At 51.8% G+C, this 24,248-nt stretch overlaps 2 protein-coding genes across 2 annotated transcripts in view; both read left to right on the forward strand.

Annotated features, from left to right (window-relative positions):
• PRRG3 (proline rich and Gla domain 3) overlaps positions 1-24,248 on the forward strand; it is a 109,186-nt gene that overhangs the window by 51,302 nt on the left and 33,636 nt on the right. The gene's annotated exons all lie outside the window — the stretch shown is intronic.
• On the forward strand, positions 301-8,122 carry RBM41 (RNA binding motif protein 41). The gene is made up of 7 exons (XM_075435746.1): positions 301-370; positions 1,115-1,231; positions 1,818-2,010; positions 4,648-4,852; positions 6,234-6,607; positions 7,194-7,341; positions 7,690-8,122. Exons 1-7 carry the CDS (start codon positions 363-365, stop codon positions 7,845-7,847), a joined length of 1,203 nt encoding a protein of 400 aa, XP_075291861.1. The 5' UTR covers positions 301-362; the 3' UTR covers positions 7,848-8,122.

Below are 24,248 nucleotides of genomic sequence, written 5' to 3' on the forward strand. Positions count from 1 at the left end.
TCTCTGTCCCGTCCCCCGGAAGAAAGGAACGGGCCCGCCTGCTGGGTGATGACTGCCGTTCCCTTTGTGTCCCGGTCTGCCGCCTCCCGCCCCTCTCACGGCGAGGCCGCGCAGCCTCCCGGGCGCTGCTGCCGGGACACGCGGCCGTGCCGCGCCCCCCAGCCCCGCACCTCCGGACCCTTCCCCTGAGCGCGGGGCCGCGTCCCGCGCAGCGGCTGCCGCCGGTAACGGAGCGCCAGCCGCGGCCTGCCCCTCCCGCCTCCCGCTGGCGGCCGCCCCTTCCGCCTCCCGGCGGCCCCCGCGCTGCCGGGCGCCGCTGGGGGTGGAGGCGCGGGGGCGGTGCAGGCCGGGAGGGCGCGGCCATGCGGAGGTGAGCGGGGCCGCGGGGCCTACCCGTGTGCCGGAGCGGGGAGCCCGCCCAGCCCCTGCTCTGGGAGGCCGCGGGGCCCCCTCCGGCGCCTCACCGGTCGCGGCGGTGCCTGCGGTGGGTGCTCGCTGGGCGCTGCGCCACGCCTCGGGCCCTGCTGCGCTGGGGCTGCGCCGTGCGTCCGCCCTCGCCGCTGCGGAGTCGGCCCGGGGCGGCTCCCCGTGCCCCCGGCTGGAGCCCCCGCCCCGGCGGTAGAAGGGTCAGCGGGGCCCCCGCGGCGCGGCGGGATGCGCGGTGGTGGGCGCGGTGTCTGTCCGTCCGTCCGTCCGTCGGCAGCAGGCGACCCGAGGGAGGGTGGGGAGCTCTCCGCAGGGCGCTGCCCGGGCTCGCTGTTGCTCTTTTCCCTCGCAGTTTGCTTTCTGGAGTGGTGTGGCAGCGGCAGCGTCTGTTTAGGTACTGATGCAAAACAACCTGCTAGCGATCAGAGAAGATTGTGTGTGAATTTTTTTTTTTTTTTAGAACAAAAGCTTCTTGGGGTGCTTTTAATGTTCTCAAACTAATCCCTTATCTCTTGGCTTTTCTAATTAACATTAGTGGGAGCTTTGGTCAGGTAGTTTTGGGTTTGTTGTGCTTTAAATCCTGTAGAAATAGCCCAGGAGGCAGAGAGGCTGTAGCGGTGGGGCGTTTTGAGCGGTGTTCTCCCCGGTGCCTCACTGACCACCTTCATGCTATGCTTGCATGCCCCAGGGTCAGCAGCAGCCTGTCCAGCGATGAGGTCCTCCTGGAAGACTTGGAGACAGAAGGAGAGCGGCAGCTGAAGAGCCTCCTTCACCACCAGCTGGACACCACTGTCTCCATTGAGCAGTAAGTCCTGATCTGGCTCCGGGGGGGCTGCTGGTGGGCAGAGTCAGGCCACGTTAGGGGCAGCAACAGAGTTGCCTCACTGGGGACTCCTGCCCCGGGAAGATGTTTGGTGCAGGCTGTTGCCTGCCAAAAGACCTCCGCAAACCCTTCCTCCTTTGCTGGGTCTCCTGCCTGGACAGCCCAGCAGTAGATGAGCACTCCTTGTCTCCTGGAGCAAACGCTGGCGGTAACTTATTTTCCCCGTTAGGTGAAAATAACAGATTTGCCTGGGCCAGGCGCAGAGGTGAGTTTCCAGGCTGGCGAGCTCATCCCCACCAGGCTGGCCTGTGTTTGTGCCTGCGGGGTTCCTGGTGTTACAGTGTCAGGAGGTGCCTCCTGCCTGTACTGGGGCAGCATCCTGCCCTGTGGGAGCTTGTGGGCTTGGAAAAGGGTCAGGAGAGCTGGCTCAGCCATGTTTTGGAAACATGGCTTCTCTGCCTGGGTGCAACAGGACCAAGCATGATTGGAGGGAGAGGCCAGCCCCTGCCTATTCCCCCAGTTTCTCAGTGCTAAGTTTTTTCTGCTGTTCTGTTGCTTTGGATTACAGATGCAAGTCGAAGCGGAGGTGCTTTGCCCCTGCAGCTTTTTACAAGCCGTTTGGGGAAGAGGCTGCAGGGGCTTTGACCCTGTCGCAGTTCCAGGCCCTGCAGGAAAGCAACAAAGAAACTGCCTCTCTCCGGGAACTGGGGCTCTCCGACTCGGAGATCCTGCTCTGGAAAAACCGGGCATCAGCAGGAAAGGTAGGCATGCTCTGCTCTAAGGTGAACATGGTCGAGTCCCTCTAACCCCATGGCGTGTGGCACCCTTTGTAAGCCTTCAGCTAAAGTATGGCTACTCCATGTATCTCTTGCCTTTAGGCCAGCATGATCCCCCATTTCTTCTGGCCTGTGTTCTTTGGTGGAGTGGTCTGTGCTAGTGGAGAGAAGAGTTGGCCTTTGGAACACAGCAGGACCTGACTGTATTCCTGCCTCTGCCTTGATGGTCTCAAGCAAATAATTTTGCCTGTTTATACCTATGTAAGCAGGATTTAATGGAGGAAAAGGAAAAAACATTTCAAAGCGCTTCAACCTCCTCTTTTCTGTAGTCCACACGCATCCCTGGATCCCATGACTGGCTCGGGACAGCTGTCTGTAGGGAGGGCTTTGTTCATTCTTGGGGGCTTGCAGATGCTTCAAGGGACTTGAGGCAGCCATGTAACAGTAGCAGTGCAGAACTGCTGAACCAGGTGTGTGATTGCAGTGACATGCTCCTCTTTGGGTGCCGTTTGCAGCAGAGCAGCGCCAAAGCGGGTTTCTCCCCTTCCACTACTGTCGTGGTTAACCCCAGTCACCAACAAAGCGCCATGCGTCTGCTCGCTCGTCGCTGGGGTGGGGAGGAGAATTGGAAGAAGGCAGCAAAACTCATGGGTTGGGATAAAGACAGTTTAACAGAACAGCAAATGAAGAGAAAAATAACAACAATAATACTAGTAAAAGAATACACAAAGTGAGTGATACACAATACAATTTCTCATCGCCTGGAATGGAATGCCCACGCCATTCCCAAACAGCAGTTGCCCTGCTCCAGTCAGCCCCCCCAGTTAAATACCCAGCATGAGGTCACACGGTACCAAATATTCCCTTTGTTTAGCTAGTTTGGGGGTCAGCCTTCCGCACTGTCTCCCCTCCCAGCTTGCTGTGAAGATTAACTCTGTCCCAGCTGAAACCAGGACACCTACCTTCACCCTTCTCTTTCGTGTTCCAGAAACAAGGGGCTTTTGGGGGTGTCTTGTGTCGGGTGCACTGGAGTGTCCTGCTCTTAATTTGGTAAACCAGAAGGTGCAAAACAGGACTTGCGCTGACCCTTGGCTTCCCTCTGTCTCTCGTCTTCCTGAGCAATAGCCGTGTGCGGGAGGAAGCTGTCTGTGGTAATCGTGGGTTTTCCTCTCTACAGTTGAAGTCGTTACTTGCTTTAGTGTTTAGATGCAAACCCAGCCCTGGTGTGGCCTGCATTAAAGCTTGGGTTAGAGGGCAGTGGTGTTCATTTAGAAATGAAAATTATTGTCAACAGTACCAGCTGTTCTATTTGGTATGAAATCAGTTCTGGGATGGTTAGAAGTAAAGATTAGCATGGAAAACACTGCTCTTGACAGAAAGAACCAGTGGCATTAGCGTGCATCTTCTACAGCTCGTGAGAGAAGAAGAATATTTAGAGAGAAAGCCCAAGTCAGGTAACGCTGTGCAGCTTTGTGTGTGGAGGCTCCGAGTGAGATTCCACCAAGGAGGAATTAGCTGAGACAGAGGGGACTTCAGATTGCCCGTGAAGCTCTTGGCAAAGCACTAAATGCAGGCTTCTGTTATTTTCAGCTGCTAAGTTGCAGCTTTTTTGAAAACAAAGTACTACAAATGATTTCCTGGGATTGCTTTTCCATATAAACAGCCTTTTGTGCCCCAGGGAAACTGTGAAATGGTGAATGGAAGCCGTGCAGATGTGGGCCCATGCAGTCAGGCGGGAAGGGAGAGGCACCCATGGGAAAGTCTTGGTTAGATTGTGCTCAGTGCAGGGCGAAAGCTTGTTTTCTTGCCTGAGGCAGAAAGATCTGCCACAGTAATTCTCAAACTGAATCTGAGAACAGAAAATCCATCTACAGCCCCATAAAACTGTATTTTCTGGATTCTGATAGAGGTGGATGGGGGAACAGAAATGCCCCTCCAGAAGCTGGGATATGTCTCTATGCTTTGGCAGCATGAGTCTGGTGAACCTTAGCAGTGTCCTGGCCCTGTGCAGTGAGGTTTATTTATACAGGACTGCTTGCTTGAAGACAGGTTAGCTGTGAGGTCTGTGCTGCAGAACTGGATTTCTGGGAGCTGGCTCATGTGAAGCTGGTGAGGGGTTTAGTTCTCAGCATAAACCAAACAGCAGCTTGGGGTCCACTTTTCAGCAAATACGATTCTCTCAGTGACGCCAGGGTCGTAGACCAAAAGCTTGGTGGAAATTTGAGCTCAGGGATGCTATAGGTGTGGCAAAAGAAATGCCAAAGCAGGTTTGTGCAGTCACTGTAGGTGGCCTTAGAAAACAGCTATCGCTGGCAGAGGCAGGGATTGCTGGGACAGAGGGACACAGGCACCGTCAGTCAGTGAGACCAGGGGGAGGAAAGCAACACGTGAAGCTCAGAAGGAAGAGGCTATTTCTCCACTTCTCTCAAGAGCTGAGGCCTGCAGAGTGGTTGTATTTCTGTCCTACCCTTGCAGTAACAGGACCTCGTGGTGACCTGCTCTGTGGGAGTGGTTCCTAGTTGCACCCGCTCCAGGGCTGGAGGATGCGGGGTTTGACTGCTGGCTGAGTGTCTGAAAAGGAGGCACGTGCCGTATCTGAGCAAAGCTGTGACTGTCTTCCAGGGCTCTGGACTGGGAGCAGCCCCGGAGGCCACGCAAGACCGACTCCATGCCATCCAGGAGAAGATGGAAGAGCGTCAGCGCATACTTGCTCTGCCGCAGAGGTTTGCTGGCAGCAAGCAGCTGAGCCGGCGGGAGATGGAGATTGAAAATGCCCTCTTTCAGGGAACAGACCGCCACTCCTTCCTCCGGGCACTCTACCACCAAGGTTTGTGGGCTCAAGGCTGTTCCTGCCTTTCCTTCAGCACAGAGAGCCAGAGCGTGTGGGAGTCCAACACATTTCTGTCTGGCCTTCTGGCTCTGAAGACATGGTTCTGTTTTGGCACTGTGTGGGAGGAGATATTTTAAGCTCTTCCATGAGCAGATAGAGAGTGGGCTCTCTGGAGGGTTTAGTATAGAGGCTTGTAAAGTCCATCTCTGTTTGGAGAGTGTGGATCTCATTGACGTGCTGCATGTACTGCAGAGCCCAGCTCGGTATGTGGAGGAGCGGCCAGGGTTATGCTTTGGTAGAGCCTAGAGGTCCCCACTAAGCTGCACCGAGTGACACGAGGTGGCTGTGTGGGGCTAGAGATCATCCCTTCTCTGATTTAACTGCAGTCTAACCAGGGTGGGAGGGAAGCAAGGGCACTGAGCGGGAAAGAGCAGCAGTGACTTGTTAAAGGCCCCTCCTGGCAGCCGAAGTGGAAATGGAGCCCAACTGCTGATTCCCAGTACCGTGTCCACGGGATGGCAGCGCTTCTCGCTCCAACAGTGTTGTCACGAGCCTGTGGCTTAAGGTGGCTTTTCTGGATGGAGATTCAAGTGTTGTCCCAAGATGGCAAAACTGCTCCAGTCTGCTCTAGCTGGAGAACATGCGGGCAAGAAGCTCCAGCCCAGACTGATTTTTGTAAGACAGTATTATATAGAAGATGAGGAGAGACTTGTAAACTCCAACTCCTAAAATGCTACTTTGAGAAGCGTTGATGCAGTTCAAGCTATAATGTCCAGCTGACCCAATGTCCTCTGGCCCCTGCTCCCTCCTTTGGTGTCAGTGTTGTGGCATTTAGCAAAACTAAGGCAGCAAGGTTGAGGCTCATAGGCTGGGAGATGGCCCTCTCACTTCTGTACTCATTTCCATTAAATAAAGGAGATGTCATTGGTCAGTCCATGACATGGACCTTGTTTAAACCCAGGAGCTCAATCTGATGTCCCTGGAAGAAGTTGTTTATATTCCACGTAGTGGTGTAGAAAGGCAGCATGGCACCTCCTGGCCATGCATGCAGGAGGAGGAACGTGTGTTGAAGGAGTCACTAGAATATACTGAAATGTGGCTGCAGATAAGCTAGTGAACACACCTCTGGAAGAAGTGAGCTCTGTACAGAGCAGTGGTGGAGCTGCTGCTCTCTGCAGCTTGGTCCTGAGCTGGGACACCAGCACTTGCTGACTGCTGGGGGTATTCTTGTGTTAGAGACCCGGCGGGGCCTGGTTGGCAGATGTGTGGAGGCTGGGTCGGAACAGGGTTTCTCCTGTCTGTGTCTCTTCCTGCAGCCTGTGCGTTTTCCAGGTTCTTGGTGGTAGTCACGTTACCATGTTTCTTCATTATGGATTAGATGATACTCCGAAGAGGGTAACAGATGAAAAGGATCCCATGGCTCATCTGGAGAGTGTTTACCAAGAGCTGCTGAGCAAGAGGCCTGAAGAATTCCAGCCTACCAAGAGTGACCCATGCTTGTGCCTTTCCCTAGCCCCGCAGGGGCCTGTGGCTGAGTCATCATCGCTTCCAGACCAGGAAGAGCAGGCAGAACAGGCAACAAGTCCCAGCCTTTCTGCAGCAAGGCCCCACCAATCCCCTCCAAGGCCTGTGATTATCAAAGAGCCTGTAGCATTTGTCCCAGAAGAGGAGATCTGCAAGAACCGTCTCTCAGAGGAAGAACTCCGGAGTATACCCAGGTTTTCGTCTTACCGTCCTGGGGAGCCCAACAAAGTATGTTGAGATGAACCAGGATTTATTCTTCTTCCTCACTAGCACGCCTTGAAGCTGCTTCAGCAGGCAAAGGCTTCTCTTTGCTATGGACTAGCGGTTGCCTGGAGGGTGCTTGGTTGATCCTCCCAGCCAAGGGAGAACAGCCTCCACTCTGGGAGGGAAGGGGACCTTTGAATCACTTGGGAAGTCACCCAGCCTGGCAAAGAGCTGTGGTTCAGACCCCAGCTCTTCGGGCTCCAGTAGGTTGCTAGTTGAGATACCTTCTCCCTGTTTGGGCTGGACTGAGACCAGCTGTGACTTCACTCAAACTGTGCTTAACTGGTAGCTGGAGCTTGTTGTGTTTTATAAATAACTGGAGCTATCAGCACTTGACACAGCAAGCATGATGATGCCTTGTGTCCAGAGCTGCCTTTCTCCATACACCCTTCTGTCTTCCAAAGTTGCCATTAGCACACAAGAGAAAATGACTCTGGGATTGCAGAAGGGTGGAACTAATTCATATCTTTGAGGTGTATGGACTTGGGACCAGGTTGAAAGGTGTCTGCTTGCCTGGCACAGGCCGGCTGACCCTCTGTCTCTGTAACAGGTGCTGTATTTGAAGAACCTGGGCCCTCGAGTGACGGTGAAGGACCTAGTGTCCTTGTTTGCTCGGTTCCAGAAGGAGGACAGCCCACCGATCCAGTTCCGCCTCCTGAGCGGCCGGATGAGGGGTCAGGCTTTCATCACCTTCCCTGGTGAGTTGCTGCCTCTTCCCTGACCCACGAAGGTACCACGTCTTCCCGCAGGACACTGGGCTGGCGTCAAGCCTGTTCTCCAAGGAGAAGGAGGGGAGTTCACTTCCTCTTCTTCCTGTCATGCCATAGTCTTTTCCATGGACTGGAAATGGGTTCACCAAAGCAGAGGGGATGCAGTTTGTTACGTGTTTATATTCAGCACGTCGCTCTGGCCGGAGGATCCCAGTGCCGCACTGGGTCACGGTACATGCTGAGGGTCTGTGAGCCAGGAACGTCTGTGTGAGCACCACGTGTGTCTGTGCCAGTGCTTGCCATGTAACCTGTGCCCTTTCTGCTCTCTTGTTGCAGATATTCAGTCGGCCCAGGACGCCATGCTGTTGGTGAACGGGTACAATCTGCAGGGGAAGCCGCTGGTGATTGAATTTGGGAAAAGCAAGGGGCATTCACCAGAGGCTGACGCTGCTATCCCCTGCTCGTCTGCTGGAGAGACCCCCCCAGCCAAGTAAGGGATGGATAACCGAGAACCTTGTGGGTTTACATGGGCCATAGGAACCCTTTGGTCATAACTGGGACGGTGAAGGACTGTTGGGAGTTAACATGCAGGTCCATACGTCTTGAAGTGGGGAAGGGAGGGAGCTGGGGACTAGGCTCTTGAGAGATGGGCACTGTCTTTAACTGTTGGGGTGTACTGGCTCTTTCCTCCTGTTCTACATGTGTGTCTGCTTTCTCGGCCCTTTGTGGCAAGGAGGGTAAGGGGAAGCAGTGTAAATAAATGTATTTATTACGGTATTTCCTTGGTGTGTGTTTATTCACCTTTGTCCTGCGCAAGTCTTCTAGAGCCAAGTGTGCTGCACTCCACAAATGCAGGACTGTCAGCAGAGGTCAGTCATGGCCGTTGGGAGCTGGAGAACCTGACTGCTGCGGGGACTGCTGGGGCTGCTGCCCTGTCTCTGGCGGCAGCAGATACGTTGTTTGAGGACAAGAAAAAGGCTGCCCCTTTTCTTCCAGACATTTTGGCGGCACAGGTATCTAATTACACAGGTGCTTTATGATCACAAATATGTCTTGGCTCCTTGCTGTTGATCCCCATGAAGCCCTGTGGTGTGGCTGCTCTGGTGGGGTACCATTGTGGCAGACGCCGTGGTTTATCTGCTGACCTGTTTTAGCACTTTTTGTGAACAGGGCATGCTAATGTCCTGCTTCCCGCAGTATCCCAGTGCTCTTGGGAGGAGCAACATCTGAGCTCTTGGTGATGGTGGCTGAGGGAACCCAGGCTTTCCCAGCAGAGCCGAGTGGCAGCCTTCCCCTGCGTGCCTGAGTACAGCCACGTGGAGCAGAGGGATGTTCTCCAGAGCCGTTTTTCGGCCTGCTGCCTTCTCCTCCAGGCTGCGTGACTCCCTGCACGACTGCTGTTCTGGTAAACACGCTGGCAGCAGCCCACCGATGTGCCCGTCTGGCCAGGGCTGCACCAGATCTACACGGGGGTGATGCTGGGTCTGAGCAAAGGGAGAAGCAGCAGGGAGCAGGGGCTGTGGTGTTGCTGAGCGCCAGCCTCGCCCTGCTGCCGGCAGGCGTTGCCCTGGCCAGGCTGCAGAGCAGCGCTGTGAACAGACCGCCCTGCCCGCCCTCTCCCGACGGGACAGCGGGCCTGCCCGCACCGCTCCCCCGCTGCGGCCCGCACTGGGTGCCGCCATCTTCCCGTACGGCACTGGGCGCCGCCATCTTCCCGTACGGCACTGGGCGCCGCCATGCCGCCCCGCCCCTGAGGCGCTGCGTGCTGCAGGGCGCCGCCGCGCGGGTTGGCCGTGGGCAGGCAGGCCGGCGCGGGGGCTGTGTGCCTGGCGCCCCGAGACCCGCCGGCGCCGTCTCGGTGCCCGCGGGCAGGCCCCGCTGCCCGCAGAGCCCCGCGGGGCCCTGGCCGGGCTGCTCGGTGAGCGCCGGGCACCGTGGGCTGCCGGGAGGGTTCGCGCAGCCCCGGCGGCGTCGCAGCGTGTCCCCACGTGCTGCCTGGCTCCGGCCGGGCCTGGCCGCTGTGCAGCCGTGCTGCCGCCCGCGGGTCAAGCCAGCGCGCCGCCCCCCTCCCAGACACAGCCTCCCGTCAGCAGAGAGGGGGTGAGGAGCCGCTTGTGCTCCTTGGACCTGACCAGAGGGCAAAGCAGGTTTGGGAGGGATTGCGGGTGAAATACCGCTAGTGCTTCTTTCTGTAGCCAATGCTTCGCATCGCGGCGTGACTCCTAAGCTTTTCTGCGTTGATGTTGTGGAGTTCGAGGGTCACCTTTGTCTCACCTTTATGGACAACGGGGTAGGAATGACTCCTCGCAACCTCTGCTGCATACTCAGGTGATGAGCAACGAGCCCTCCCACATCCAGCTGCTGGGCTGGATTCTCCGCTCTCCCGCACGCATTGCCACTGGCCTTTGGCATCCTATCATAAACATCCGGCATTAGTGGGCGCACCTCTCCCTGCTTCTCACCTTCCCAGTACGCAGAGGTGCGAAAGAACTGCGCCTGTACGCGGCCTGCCTCAGAGTGTAATGGGTGATCTAGGCACTCACAGCAAACTACCCTAACAGAAGCCATTTGGATCCTTAGTGTGCAAACCGCACAATAAGCAGGAGGTGCCTTTGTGCTGGGACATAGAGCAGGTCCATATAAAACTGGACAGATGTGCCTGAAGTCAAACCCAAGAGTCCTTTTCTGTAGACCAGTGTTACGGAGGAGTTTCCCCTCTTGTCTGTGTTGGCCTGTGGATGCTGAAATGAGTCATGTCTTCAGAGGACGTGTTCATCTCATGTTAATCTTCCTGCGTGATGTATTTTTCTATAGCGATGAGAAAGAATGAGGCAGGATAATGGCAAGAGATTTAAAGCGTGATGTTTTGTGATAAGGAATTTCAGTTCAGTAGGGCTTGTCTTTTACATAACTAACTTCAATGAAAATAGATTTTAAGCTTTTACTTGAAGCATTAGTGATGCGAGCCTTACAGAGAGGGTGTAACTTTACCAGGGCATTTTGAGCCCAAGCACAGAAAGTCCTTTGCCAGGATGAGGTTTTTTGGGCAAAGCAGCTCTATGTCCTTGATACTTTTTTGGTTGCCTCTTGGACTGGAAGTTTTTAAGGCTGAAGAAAGGAGTCTTTCAATGCAAAACTCCTGCGCTTTTATCTTTTGCTATAGCTTGTCCACAGGAACGAAGGGGCTAGGGCTTGGTTTTGTTTCTGTCTGACCGTTCTGTTTGATATAAGCAAAACGTGGGGGAGCAAAACAGAGAAAATTATTTCTTTAAATGCAGAAGACACACAACCATAGCACTTCAGAAAAGTTGGTGGGGTTCAGGAGATAAAAAACAGAGGCCCTGTCCCCTTCCTGCCCTGTCATTGTGTGCAGTGGAGGAGGGCCGTCCTCTTGCTGGTGCAAAGCATTCCAGAGGGGCCAGTGAGAGGTGGGGCTTAGTGCAGAATTATGAAGAACAGGCACGTGGGGTTTACCTGGCTGGCTGTTGGCCTGCATGTGCAGTGCTGGAAATTGAGTGCCTTGCTCCTCTGTTTGTTGATTTCTCTGTAATGTAAAAAATGTTGTGGAGGTGCTTAGGGTACATTAGAACTTGGAGTTCTTCCCTAGGTGCTAAAGAAATTGGGTCTGCGAGCGACTCTTCCTCTGACCGTTTATGTGGTTCTTCAGTGGTGAAGGCAGTATAGGGCTGGCAGGGTTTGGCTTCTTTACCAGCACTGCAACCATCCTGAGTCTTCCCTGCTGAACAGGAGCTAAGCTCCCTTTGCAAAAGTTAAGAGTGGTAATGTGGACGTGTGCCTGGAGTGAGGCGGGTGGTCCCTATTTCCAGCCCCCTTCTGCTTTGCTTGCTCTTGGTTTCATGGAGAAGACTGTCAAGAGACACCACCTGTCCATTGGATTGTGTGGCTTCAAGACTGGCTCCATGCGGCTAGGGATGGATGCCATCAGCTTCACCAAGACTGGAGGGGCTTTCATTGTGGAGCTGCTTTCCCAGACCTGCACTGACTGTTTCTGCTGAGACAGGGGTTATCCCACTGGTGTCATTCAACCAGCAAAACAGTGTCCTCCCTTGGCCGAATGGCCGAGCTGCTACCCTTCTCCAAAGGCACATGGGGAGCCAGTGGCTCTGCCATCGGGCCGAGGACACAGACTGCCTGCGGCTGTCCCTTGGCCATGTGCGCACAGCACAGTGTTTGGAGAGGGTGAGAATAACTGTAATCGGTGCTGCACCGGGAGAAGCCCTGCGGCACACCTTGCTGTTCACACACTGCCATGCTGCACTATTCCCTTTTCCTCGGGCTAGAACTTGTTGTGTGTCTGTTCGGGGGCATCTGCTGCTAACCGGGCTCCTAGAAAGGCTTTGCAGTCGTGCTGCCAGCCTGTGGCCTACCTGCTTCTGTCCCTTCCCCCCCGCCGTGCAGACCCATGTGCACATGCCTTGCCCAGGAGCTATGCTCTCTGCTGCTTCTCTGCTCCTGTAACGGCCTTTGGTGCCGCCTGGGCTGGCCTTCTTCCAGACTGTGTTTGCTTCACGCCAAAGGGACTTGAGAATATCCAGCTCACTGGCACCGCTTGTATATTATCGGCTGGCGTGACATTGCTGCGCCCCACTCAGCTTGGCACTTTTAAGTGTTTTTCTTCAATGCGTCCTACTGTCATGTCTGTCCTGGCTCAGTCTTCCCCTGAGACCATCCTCCTGTGTCACACCCCTCTGGCGTGTCAGGCCTGTGACCAGGTCTTTGCAGCTGGATTTTCTTCTGCCCCTGTGGTAAAACTGGGCAACCCTGGGCTGCTTGACTCTGTGGCTTCTAGAGAAAATGATTGTTACTGAAGACTCTGTGCCTAGCCTGGTGGCCATTCTGGAGCATACCCTCGTCAACTGCTGGCACAGTTTGATGCCATTCCAGGCAAAAAGGGCACGCACGTCCTCATCTGGAATGTTCACAGGTACAGGACTGAGGCATGTGGCAAGGCAGCAGTGCCCCGAGGATGAGGAAGAGCTAAAATCAGAGAGAGCTTCAGGACAGCACCTGGCCTGGCTGGTCTGAGCCCACTGTCATCCAGCCTGGCCACTGGAGGAACAAATGCAGCGACACCTGCAGGGATTTCTTCCTCCTCCTCTGTATGGACCGAGTGCTTGGGCTGCCACACTGGGGGTTAGGAGAGGTGGGTCTAGTTCTGCCTGTCACGGGCATGCTCTTTTTCTCGGAGGAAACCATTTAATACATTTACTTCCTTTTCCTGTCTGTGCAGTGGGAATTCCATATTTCTGTGCTATCAAGACTCTTCTGAAGTGTTCTGCTGTTTTGGTGTTCCACACAGACGTACCTGTAATTAAATGGCTGACTAATGAGGTCCATGGAGCGTGTGAAATACACTGTTTTATCTGCTCCTCAAGAAGTTCCCTTGGGATCCTGATACAGAAGAGCAGACCGGGGTGCTGATGATGGGAGGAAAACTTCTTTATTTTTGTGTTTGGTGTTTTTCAGAATTAAAGATGGGGAGCTGGAGCTGGATTTTGATATGGACAAGCATGATATTCAGATAGCAGACTTCCGTGCAGATGACAGGGAGGTTCCCAGCAGAGGGGTTCTTCACACTCAGAAAATGGTTTGAGAGTTTCCTGGCCCGGAAATGGAGTAAGTTGACGAGAGCTGAAAGGGAGCAGGATGGCCTTTCCCAGCTGTGTTCTGTGCATGACTCGCAGGCGATCATAGAATCATAGCATGGTTTGGGTTGGAAGGGACCTTGTAAATCATCTCATTCCAACCCTCCTGCTATGGGCAGGGACACCTTCCACTAGACCAGGTTGCTCAGAGCTCCATCCAGCCTGGCCTTGAACACTTCCAGGGATGGGGCATCCACTTCTCTGGGGAACCTGTTCCAGTGCCGCACCACCCTCACAGTGAACAGTTTCTTTCTTATATCTAATCTAGACCTACACTCTTTCAAGTTTTAAGCCATTACCACTTGTCCCATCACTACAGGCCCTTGTAAGAAGTCCCTGTCCAGCTTTCTTGTAGGCCCCTTCAGGTACCGGAAGGCAGCTGTAAAGTCTCCCCAAAGCTGCCTCTTCTCCAGGCTGAACAGCCCCAGCTCTCCACCTTTCCTCATAAGAGAGGTGCTCCAGCCCTCAGATCATTTTTTGTGGCCCTCCTCTGGACCCACTCCCACAGGTCCATGTCTTTCCTGTGCTGAGGGCTCCAGAGCTGGACGCAGGACTCCAGAGTGGAGTAGAGGGGCACAATCACCTCCCTCGACCTGCTGGCCACAATTCTCTTTATGCAGCCCAGGATACAGTTGGCTTTCTGAGCTGTGAGCACACATTGCCGGGTCGTGTTGAGCTTCTTGTTGACCAGCACCCCCAAGTCCTTCTCCTCAGGGCTGCTCTCAATCCATTCTCTGCCCAGCCTGTACTTGTGTTTCAGATTGCCCCAACCTGTGTGCAGGACGCTGCACTTGTCCTTGTTGAACTTCATGAGGTTCACGCAGGCCCACTTCTCAAGCCTGTCAAGGTTCCTCTGGATGGCATCCCTTCCTTCCAGTGTGTCGACCACACCACGCAGCTTGGTGTCATCAGCAAACTTGCTGAGGGTACGCTCGATCCCACTGTCGCTGTTGCCGACAAAGATGTAAATCAGCACCGGTCGCAGTACCGACCGCTGAGGAATGCCACTCTTCATTGGTCTCCACTTGGACATCGAGCCATTGACCACAACTCTTTGAGTGTGACCATCCAGCCAATTCCTTATCCATGGAGTGGTCCATCCATCAAATCCATGTTTCTCCAATTTGGAGACAAGGATGTTGTGTGAGACGGTGTCAAATGCTTTGCTGAAGTCCAGGTAGATGACATCCATTGCTCTTCCCTTATCCACCAATGCAGTAATCCCGTCATAGAAGTCCACCAAGTTTGTCAGGCATGATTTGCCCTTAGTGAAGCCATGTTGGCTGTCACCAGTCACCTCCTTAGTTTCCAGGAGGATCTGCTCCATGGTCTTTCTGGGCATGGAGGTGAGACTGACTGGCCTGTAGTTTCCGGGGTCTTCCTTTATACCCTTTTTAAACATGGGGGTTATGTTTCCCCTTTTCCAGTTGCTGGGAACTTCACCAGACTGCTGTGATTTCTCAAATATTATAGATAGTGGCTTAGCAACTTCATCCGCCAGTTCCCTCAGCACCCACGGATGCATCTCATCAGGTCCAATGAATTTGTGCAACTTCAGGTTCCTTAGATGGTCTTGAACCTGGTCTTCTCCTATGGTGGGTGGTTCTTAATTCCCCCAGTCCCTGCCTTTGCTGTCTGTGACTTGGACAGTATGGCTGGAGCACTTGCCGGTGAAGAGTGACAAAAAAGTCATCAAGTACCTCAACCTTCTTCATATCCCAGGTAACCAGGTCTCCCATTTCCAGAGAGATTCCACATTTTCCCTAGTCTTCCTTTTATCACTGGTGTACCTATAGAAGCTTTTCTTGTTGCGCTTGATGTCCCTGGCCAGATTTAATTCTGTCAGGGCTTTAGCTTTCCTAACCTGATCCCTGGCTGCTTGGACAGTTTCTCTGTATTCCACCCAGGCTACCTGTCCTTGCTTCCTTTTTGTGCTTGACTTTGTGCAGGAGCTTCTTGTTCATCCATGCAGGCCTCCTGGCAGTTTTCCTGACTTCCTCTTTATTGGGATGCATCGCTCCTGAGCTTGGAGGAGGCAATCCTTGACTATCAACCAGCTTTCTTGGGCCCCTCTTCCCTCCAGGGCTTTATGCCCCTATGGACCAGGTCCCTGAAAAGGCTAAAGTCTGCTTTCCTGAAGTCCAGGGTAGTGATCTTGCTGTGTGCTCTCCTTGCTTCCCTAAGGATCTTGAACTCCACCATTTCATGGTCACTGCAGCCAAGGCTGCCCTGGAGCTTCTCATTCCCCACCAGCCCCTCCTTGTTGGTGAGAGCAGGGTCCAGCATAGCACCTCTCCTCATAGGCTCCTCTGTCACTTGGAGAAGGAAGTTATCATCAGCATAATCCAGGAACCTCCTGCATTGCTTATGCCCTGCTGTGTTGTCCCTCCAACAGATACTGGAGTGGGTGAAGTCCCCCATGAGGGCCAGAGCTTGTGAACGTGAGGCTGCTCCTATCTGCCTACAGAGGGCCTCATCTGCTCAGTCTTCCTTGGGTGGGTGGCCTTTAGGAGACACCCACTGTAACGTCACCTGTCCCTGCCCTGCCTTTAATCCTGATCCATAAGCTCTCGGCTGGCTCCTCATCCACCCCAGGTGGAGCTCCATGTGCTCCAGCCGGTCATTGACATAGAGGGCGACACCCCCTCCTCGTCTCCCCTGCCCATCCTTCCTGCAGAGCCTGTATGCTTCCATTCCAACACTCCAGTCATAGGAGCCATCCCATCACGTCTCGTGATGCCAATGAGATCATAGCCCTGCAGGTGTGCGCACGTCTCTAACTACTCTTGTTTATTCCCCACGCTGCGTGCGTTTGCTCAGAGGCATTGAAGTTGGGCCCCCAGTGAAGCTGACTTACTGGCTGGAGTTCCTTTGTGCTGCCCATCAGATGCTCTCCTGCTGACCTGTGATCCTTCTCCAGGGATGAAAGGTATTAAATCCAAACTAGATTTTGGGTTCACCTGGAAAAGACTACGTGTGACTAGAATTCTCCTGACTGTTCTGTTGTGCTGTCCTCTTTCCCAGGCATACTGCAGTATCTTGTACCTGAAGCCTCACATGCAGATCATCCCATGACAGAAGGTGGTGAACACTGAGCTGACTGGCAAGAGCCTGACCAAGGTTGAATATGATTTTTACAAGCCAAGTTTCATTGTATCCTTCCTGCCACCTCTTGGCACTCTGCTCCCACAGCAGCCTCAGCACACTGGGGGGTTCCAGACCAGCCTCTCTGATGCATAGAGAAACCCAGGATTTAAATGAATAGAGAGGCTGAATTATCTTCTCCTTCCTATCTTCTGGTCACCTTTGAGAAGCCAGATCCTGACGTGAAGCTTAGAAGGGAGCCCTCAAAGCTGCTTCTGCTGGAGCAGTGAGTGGTACCTTGTACATGAGCCAGTTCCTGTCATACCCCAAGGCCGATGTGCTGTGTCTTTGCATGGGAGATTGAGGTGGAGAAAGGCTTGAGGCTTTTGGTGACTGGTCAGTTTTGCTTTGGAAAATATCCCCTCAAATGTATATTAAATGACAGCATTATTCAATTCAGTGAAAAAAAGACTTTATAAAAATGCATAATGAGACCAGAAAAGCCTTTCTTCCCCTCTGTCCCATTCATCAGCAGCTGGTTGCTGACTTTCCCTGGCTGACTAGAAGTTGGTCATTTGAGTTCTTGGAGCATGCTGATTTTCATTCTCAACACCTGCTTCTAGGCCACTCCAGCTCTTTGGGAGCAAGATGACTTTTTTGGCTTACCTGCTGACATATACGTTTGGAGAGCAGTGTCCGCAGAATAGAAATCCGTATCCCTGAGTAAAGCCAAGTGCAAAGAACAATCTGCCCTTCAAATCTCTTCCAGCAAGAACTTTGCTTAAGCTGTTTTGAGCTACACCTGAGCATCTTTTATCCCCCCCTCCTCCTACATGCTTTAAAGGTTGTGTTGTGTCATGAATTTCTGTGCTTATGAAAAGATTGACCAAAGATGAACAGCCGTTACTTAAATTCTGTTCTTAGTCAGGAATTAGAGAACCAACAAAGCTGCTTTCCTGCTTTTGTAGCTTCACAGTAGTTCACATCTGTGTGCTAATGCTCTCCCCAGACATTGCACAGCCACTGTGTTTTGAGATGATTTGCAGAAATGCAGCAGGTTAGAAACCTGTAGTGGTAGTGTCCAAGCAGTAGTGGTTTTCCACTTGCTTTCAGAGGTGCTTTGGCCTTGCATAGCTGGTGTGTGTAAAATAACAGATCCTCAAGATTTGGAGTTTAGCACCTGCTGTGTGCGGAAAATGTATTGTATTGGAGAGCACGTGATGACTATGTACACTGCAAATGCATGAACTCTGACTGTAAGAAGTTAAGCAAATTAAAATATATTTAGACAAAAAGTGGTTAATGAGATATTTTAATCCTAACCCCACAGTAACCCATCTACTAGTGGTCTGTCTAGAACTCAATTTGTGAAAGTGGGGTCTGCTGAAGGAGAACTTGCTCTCCTTTGACAGACTTCAGCGTCATTGTTAGTTGTTAAGATTTGCTCAGCCCTGACTGGATGTGCTTGATTTGGTTTTGCAAATTGGTCCTTTATCTTTTAATAACAGGTAAGATTATTAATCATTTAATTATCTCATTTGTGGTATATTCCAAGGTAGTTTTCTGTGGCCAAGTCTTGCCTGTTCGATTATCAGGGTAATATAAATGCATATCAGAGTTTTTATGAAAGCTATAACCAAGGCATATTTTGACTTGGCAGTGACAGACTGGCTCCACTCAGTACAGCTGTATCCAGCTCCCCTCCAGTCAGTTACGTGTGCTCTTATCTGCAGTTGTTGGCTATGTGCACAGGGTTGTTGTTAGCAGGCCAAGGTAAGCGCTTTTTTCCTGATGAAGAGGGCAGGTGATGTGCTGAGGAACGCAGCGTAGGCTGCTTGATGCTGCAGCCTCTCCAGAGCATTCCACTCCTTCCTGTGGAACTTGTGCATCTCCCCTGCTCCTCCCCTGGAGCTTGTTGTTTATTTCTTCCTTGACACGTTTTCCCTCAGAGCCAAAGGGTGAAAATCACCTTTGGATTCACCTGCAAGAACAAAGGCCACTATGGGATCATGATGTACTACAACAACTAGCTCATCAGATCCTCTGAGAAAGGTGGTCTGTCAAAGGAAGGTGAATAGGTGGACTTATCTTTTACCCCTTTTTATCTGGGAGAGGGGAGAATGGGCTTTGCAAAAAGCAGCCTTGTCTTAGATCCTTGCTTCTACATTGCACGGTGTCCAGAGCTGAACAAGGAGATCTGGTGCGTCCCTAGGGTCAGATCAATGTGGGCATCTGCACAATAGGTGCCTGTCCAGGTTTTAGGTAACTAGAGATGTCCAGCTACTGTTTAATACTGCTGTGGCTGGAGGTGCTACCAGAGGATGAGCCTGCCTCTCCTCCAGGGTGATTTCCAGAAGGAGATCTGCTCTGGCAGGACAGCGTGGACTCTGTTAGGAAGTGATCACTGAAGCATTTGCTTCTAGGTGTAATCTTGCAGCAATATCTCAGAGCTATGGCATGCATTGGAGGTGACCATCTTTGCCACAGATAATTCTGGTCTGCTAGGTAGTTACCTGCTGTTTACTAACAGAGAAGGACTGGTGGGGGATGTGGTGGTCAGAGGCTGTCTTCGGCTTAGTGACCATGAAATGATAAGAGTTCTCGGTTTGAGATGAAGAGGGGGGCCAGCAAAACCACCACCATGGACTTTCGGAGGGCAGACTTTGGCCTGTTCTGGATGCTGGTTGAGAGGGTCCCTTTCGAGAGAGTGCTGAAGGGCAAAGGGGTCTAGGCAGGCTGGGCATTCTTCAAGGAGGAAGTCTTAAAGGCACAGGAGCAGGCTGTCCCAGTGTGCTGCAAGATAAACCAGCGGGGAAGACGACCGGCCTGGCTGAACAGGGAGCTCTTGCTGGGACTCAGGAAGAAAAGGAGGGTCTACCACCTATGGAAGAAAGGGCAGGTGACTGAAGAGGAGTACAGGGGACTCGATAGGTCATGCAGAGAGGAAATTAGAAAGGCAAAAGCCCAGCTAGAACTCAGGCTGGCCACTGTTGTAAGGGACAACAAAAAATGTTTTTACAAATACAGCAACAACAAAAAGAGGGCCAAGGAGAGTCTCCATCCCTTATTGGATGTGAGGGGAAATATTGCCAACAAGGATGAGGAAAAGGCTGAGGCACTTAATGCCTTCTTCGCCTCAGTCTTTAGTAGTCAGACTGGTTATTCCCAGGGTAAGCAGGCCCCAGTGCGTGAATATAGGGAAGGAGTGCGGAACAAACCTCCCATAATCCAGGAGGAGAAAGTTAATGGCCTGCTATGCCACCTGGACACTTACAAGTCTATGGGCTGGATGGGATCCACCCAAGAGTGCTCTCCATCATCTGTCAGCAGTCCTGGCTAACAGGGGAGGTACCAGATGACTGGAGGATAGCCAGTGTAACACCCATCTACAAGAAGGGCTGGAAGGAGGATCCTCGGAACTACAGGCCTGTCAGCCTGACCTCAGTGCCAGGGAAGATTATGGAGTGATTCATCCTGAGTGCACCCACCGGTCATGTGAAGGACAACCAGGGGATCAGGCCCAGCCAGCATGGGTTCATGAAAGGCATGTCCTGCTTGATCAACCTGATCTCCTTCTATGACCAGGTGACCTGCCTGGTGGATGAGGGAAAGGCTGTGGATGTTATCTACCTGGACTTTAGTAAGGCCTTTGACACTGTTCCCCACAATATCTTTCTGGAGAAACTAGCTGCCCATGGTTTGGATGGATGTACACTTCACTGGATAAAGAACTGCCCAAATGGCCGAGCGCAGAGAGTGGTGGTGCACGGAGTTAAATCAAGCTGGTGGCTGGTCAGAAGTGGTGTTCCCTAGGGCTCAGTTTTGGGTCCAGTCTTGTTTAACACCTTTATCAATGATCTGGATGAGGGGATTGAGTGCACCCTCAGTAAGTTTGCAGATGACACCAAGCTGGGCGGGAGTGTCGATCTGCTTGAGGGTAGGAAGGCTCTGCAGAGGGATCTGGACAGACTGGATTGATGGGCCGAGGCCCACTGTATGAGGTTCAACAAGGCCAAGTGCCGGGTCCTGCACTTTGGTCGCAACAATCCCATGCAATGCTACAGGCTTGGGGAGGAGTGTCTGGAAAGCTGCCCAGTGGAAAAGAACCTTGGGGTGCTGGTCAACAGCCAGCTGAAGATGAGCCAGCAGTGTTCCCAGGTGGCCAAGAAGGCCAATGGCGTCGTGGCTTGTATCAGGAATGGTGTGGCCAGCAGGAGTAGGGAGGTGATCATCCCCCTGTACTTGGCACTGGTGAGGCCACACCTGGAGTACTGTGTTCAGTTTTGGGCCCCTCACTACGAAAAAGACATTGAGTTGCTGGAGCGTGTCCAAACAAGGGCAGTGAGGCTGGTGAGTGGTCTAGAGAACAAGTCTTATGAGAAGCGACTGAAGGAACTGGGGTTGTTCAGTCTGGAGAAGAGGAGACTGAGGGGGGACCTTATTGCTCTCTACAACTACCTGAAAGGAGGTTGTACTGAGGCAGGTGTTGGTCTCTTCTCGCAGGTAACTAGCGATAGGACAAGAGGCAATGGCCTCAAGTTGCGTCAGGGGAGGTTTAGATTAGATATTAGGAAAAATTTATTTACTGAAAGAGTGGTCAGGCATTGGAACGGGCTGCCCAGGGAAGTGGTTGAGTCACCATCCCTGGAGATGTTCAAAAATTGTGTAGATGTGGCACTTCAGGATATGGTTTAGCAGGCATGGTGGTGCTGGGTGGATGTTTGGACTTGATGATCTTAGAGGTCTTTTCCAACCTATGATTCTATGATTCTATTCTGTGATTAAGCCAGCCTGCACTCTGCTTTCTGGAAGAAAAAGCTTCAGTATTCTATGCCCAAAATACCTTTGCAGGGGGGTTTGGCAGGTGTTTTTACCACTTACGTGCTGTTGGCATGCAGTGCACAGCCCATGGTGTTGCCATCGATCTTTGTATCAGGCGCTTGGGGTGTCAGCCCTCCCTGAAGAACTACATTTTTTTTTTGTTCTGAGGAAAATTGGCTAAAGCAGCTTTTTCCCTTAATTTCTGGTGCCTGGTGCTGGGAGGAGGAGTAGGTGTGATTGGTGTAATTGAATGCAACTTCCTGAATCGAGCACACAACAAAGAGAACTTCCAGGAAGGCAAAGAGTGCTGGTAGGAGAGACCTGTGTCTAAGGCTGCTGCTTGGAGAGGGTTTCACCATGATACAGCCTTTGTTCCGAGCACCGCACATGTTCTTAGGTCTGTTTATTGTGAAGTAGCCCCAGATTGTCCCATTTTTTTCCTTCTTTAGTGCTCCTAGAGAGCACAGAGACTTTTATCCTGAAAGTCTGGTGCGAACATATAGCCTCGGGCGGAGGAAAGGACACAGTCTGTGCATTCCTGCAGATCATTCCCTCACAAGACTCCAGCCCTGAGGAGACTCCTCTGAAATATTATGGAGCCTGTGTTCATATGCACTTTAGCAGAGCTGCTCAAACTGGGAGCACACCTATAAAGCCAGAAGAAAAAGTTGGATGCTGACGTGGAGCCTCCAGTTAAGGGGTGCAGCAGAAGCAAGCAATGTCCTTCCTCCAGGCACCAGCCCCTGCTCCCCTGAGCGTGCAGCATTCCACACTTTGGCAAAGGCTGCACTTGGGGACAGTGACTTGTAACCGGAATTTTTTTACTATGATATTGGCCCATTTTTGCAGCTGTGGGGTGGGTGATACAGAAGGGGTGCTAAGGTGCCAACCTAAAACCTGCAATCACAAGTCTAAGTCCAGTTCTTGGGGAAGGGGTTTGTGTTTGCCCTGGTTGTTCCTTGTGCTGCCTGTTGTGCCAGTGGGAGTTGCCCAACTTCTTACGGAGTTCTTGCTTCCTGGTGGATGATCACTGTGATGGGACAGAAACTCAATAGCTATTGGAAGGTGAAGATGGCACAGATGAACTTGGGAAATGTGAATGCAGCTTGCACGATAATGTAGGAACCAGTGTGCTACTACTCTGATCTTTGGCGGTGCTAAAGGCCTGGGAGTTTCCCTTGGTCAAGGTGGGGTGGGAATGTGTCACCAGGAGGAGCAGAGGCTGCCAAGGGGTGACTGGACTCCTCCTTCCTGTAGGGAATTGAAATTTGAACTGTGGAGTTTGGTCCAGTGGTTACTGGGAGGGATGCCGCACCACAGGCATGAGGTTCCTGGGAGACCAGAGACACGCTGGCTGCTCTGGACCATCCCATGTCCTGTGCCAAATGGGCTGGGATTGCTTTGAGGTCAGGTGGCAGCACTTGTTGTGAACAGCCTTTCCTGGTGTTTACTCCACATTTGAAATAGTCAGACCAGCACTGGGTTTTGCAGAGAGACCAGACAAGATGTGAGTACAATGTAAAGAGTGGAGGAAGCTCCCTGACCAGGTTGACCCTACATTGTTACCAGAAAGCTGGCTTTGTCATCTCCATGCCCTCCCCACCTACAGGAGGCTTATGAACTAAGTCTTGAATTACTTTTTTCCATGCCATCTCACATCCTTGAAATACAAATGGTTCCTGTCAAATGCTTGACTTCCTGCTTTCCTTCCACATACCTGTGAACAGAGATCTTCATTAACATGGGCAATGTTAAAATAGGAGCGTTTCAGTACATGCTTGCTTTGGTCACTGCCTGACCCCCCTTTTCCCGATGCCTTTGAAATAAGAGCCTTTGATCTAGAGGAGTCTGGCCATTTAAGTTATAGTGTTTCTGAAGGATTGGATGGGTTTAAATTAAATGTGCTGATTGAATGACAGTCAACTGGCAAAACAGCTAATAACAGAATCACAGAATCACACAGAATCATAGAATGTTTGGGGTTGGAAGGGACCTCTGTGGGTCATCTAGTCCAGTTGAGATCTCCTGACCTGTTAGAGAACAAAAAAAGCTTTACTTCCTCACCAAGAATATCAGCTCAAATGCTAAGCAGAAAGAACCAACCATCTGGAGGTTACTGAAGGAAAATCCTTTTCTCCGATCAACAAACGCCAGGGTGCAACCAGTTTATATGGCTGAATTGCCATTATCTGTTGAAGTTTGGCATTCCACAAAGTGCCGCCCTGCTCTAAACGGTGATAAGACAGCCTACATGATAAACTGTTAAGGAAATCAGCTGGCTCTGAAGGCCGAGGTGTAAGTTTTTATAGCCTAGAAACTACATAATAAAGCCAGTTTTCAACAGAGGAGGAAGCTAATACAAAACTGCCTCAATTTAAAGCTCTTTGATAAAGTCAGTGATCTGGAAGAGGAAGCAGCACAGATTACAGATTGGAGATAGTTCTTTGTAAGCCACATAAACGAACTGTGGGATTTGTGAGAACCTTTGGACTGACCTGGTTCAACTGAGCGGTCAGCAAGGTGGTGGCAGACCAGAGCAAGTATGTAAGGTACTGTAGGAGTAATTAGGATTGCCTATGTGTACAGATAATTTCTAAGTTAGCAGTATCATCTGAGGATGGAGACGTAAGAATGTGTTGGACGGTTCAGTGAAAACACCTGTGCAGTCCTTGTGGCTGCCAGGAAAGTAACAGTTACATTTCTGTTTTAAACCTGTATATGTAGGATTTTTATCTTGTGCTTCAGGACATCACTGCAAATATGCAGTGGTGCATAGAGGGAACTTTTCGCATAGACTGTTTTCACATAACTCATGATTGTGATAGTTCCTTTCCTTCAAAGCAGCTGGTGTTAGTGGTCTGTGCTGCCCACGTGGGTTATGATGCATTTCTTTGTCAACTCAAAAATGAAGCAGAAATGACTGGCGTAATATGTGGTATGCTGAACTTTTGTCTCATAGTCTGTACTTCATTTCGTCTGTCTTGCTTTGGGATTCGAGTGGCTCTTTTTCTCTTTAGCCCTTAGCAGTGTTTGATTCTTCAGCTGTTTTCTTGACCTTCTTTTATCTGAAATCCTAAAGGAATAGAGACATTGCGTAGATGTCCAAACCGTGGAGATTTTTGGTGGGAGAGGGGACTCAAGCTGTTCTTTCACAGATGCGGGCATGGTTGACTGCTGTTGTTGCAGAAGCTATTTGGCACCCAAGGAGTAGGAATACAGTGATGAGGAGAAGAAACCCAGATACAGACAGAAATGCTGGAAGGGGTAAGTGTATCCCGTTCCGGTTTTTAGCTCAGCTACCTCAAGCAAGGATGGGGGAAAGAG

Source organism: Opisthocomus hoazin, chromosome 14 (genome assembly GCF_030867145.1).
Source record: "Opisthocomus hoazin isolate bOpiHoa1 chromosome 14, bOpiHoa1.hap1, whole genome shotgun sequence".
Taxonomy (NCBI): Eukaryota; Metazoa; Chordata; class Aves; order Opisthocomiformes; family Opisthocomidae; genus Opisthocomus; species Opisthocomus hoazin.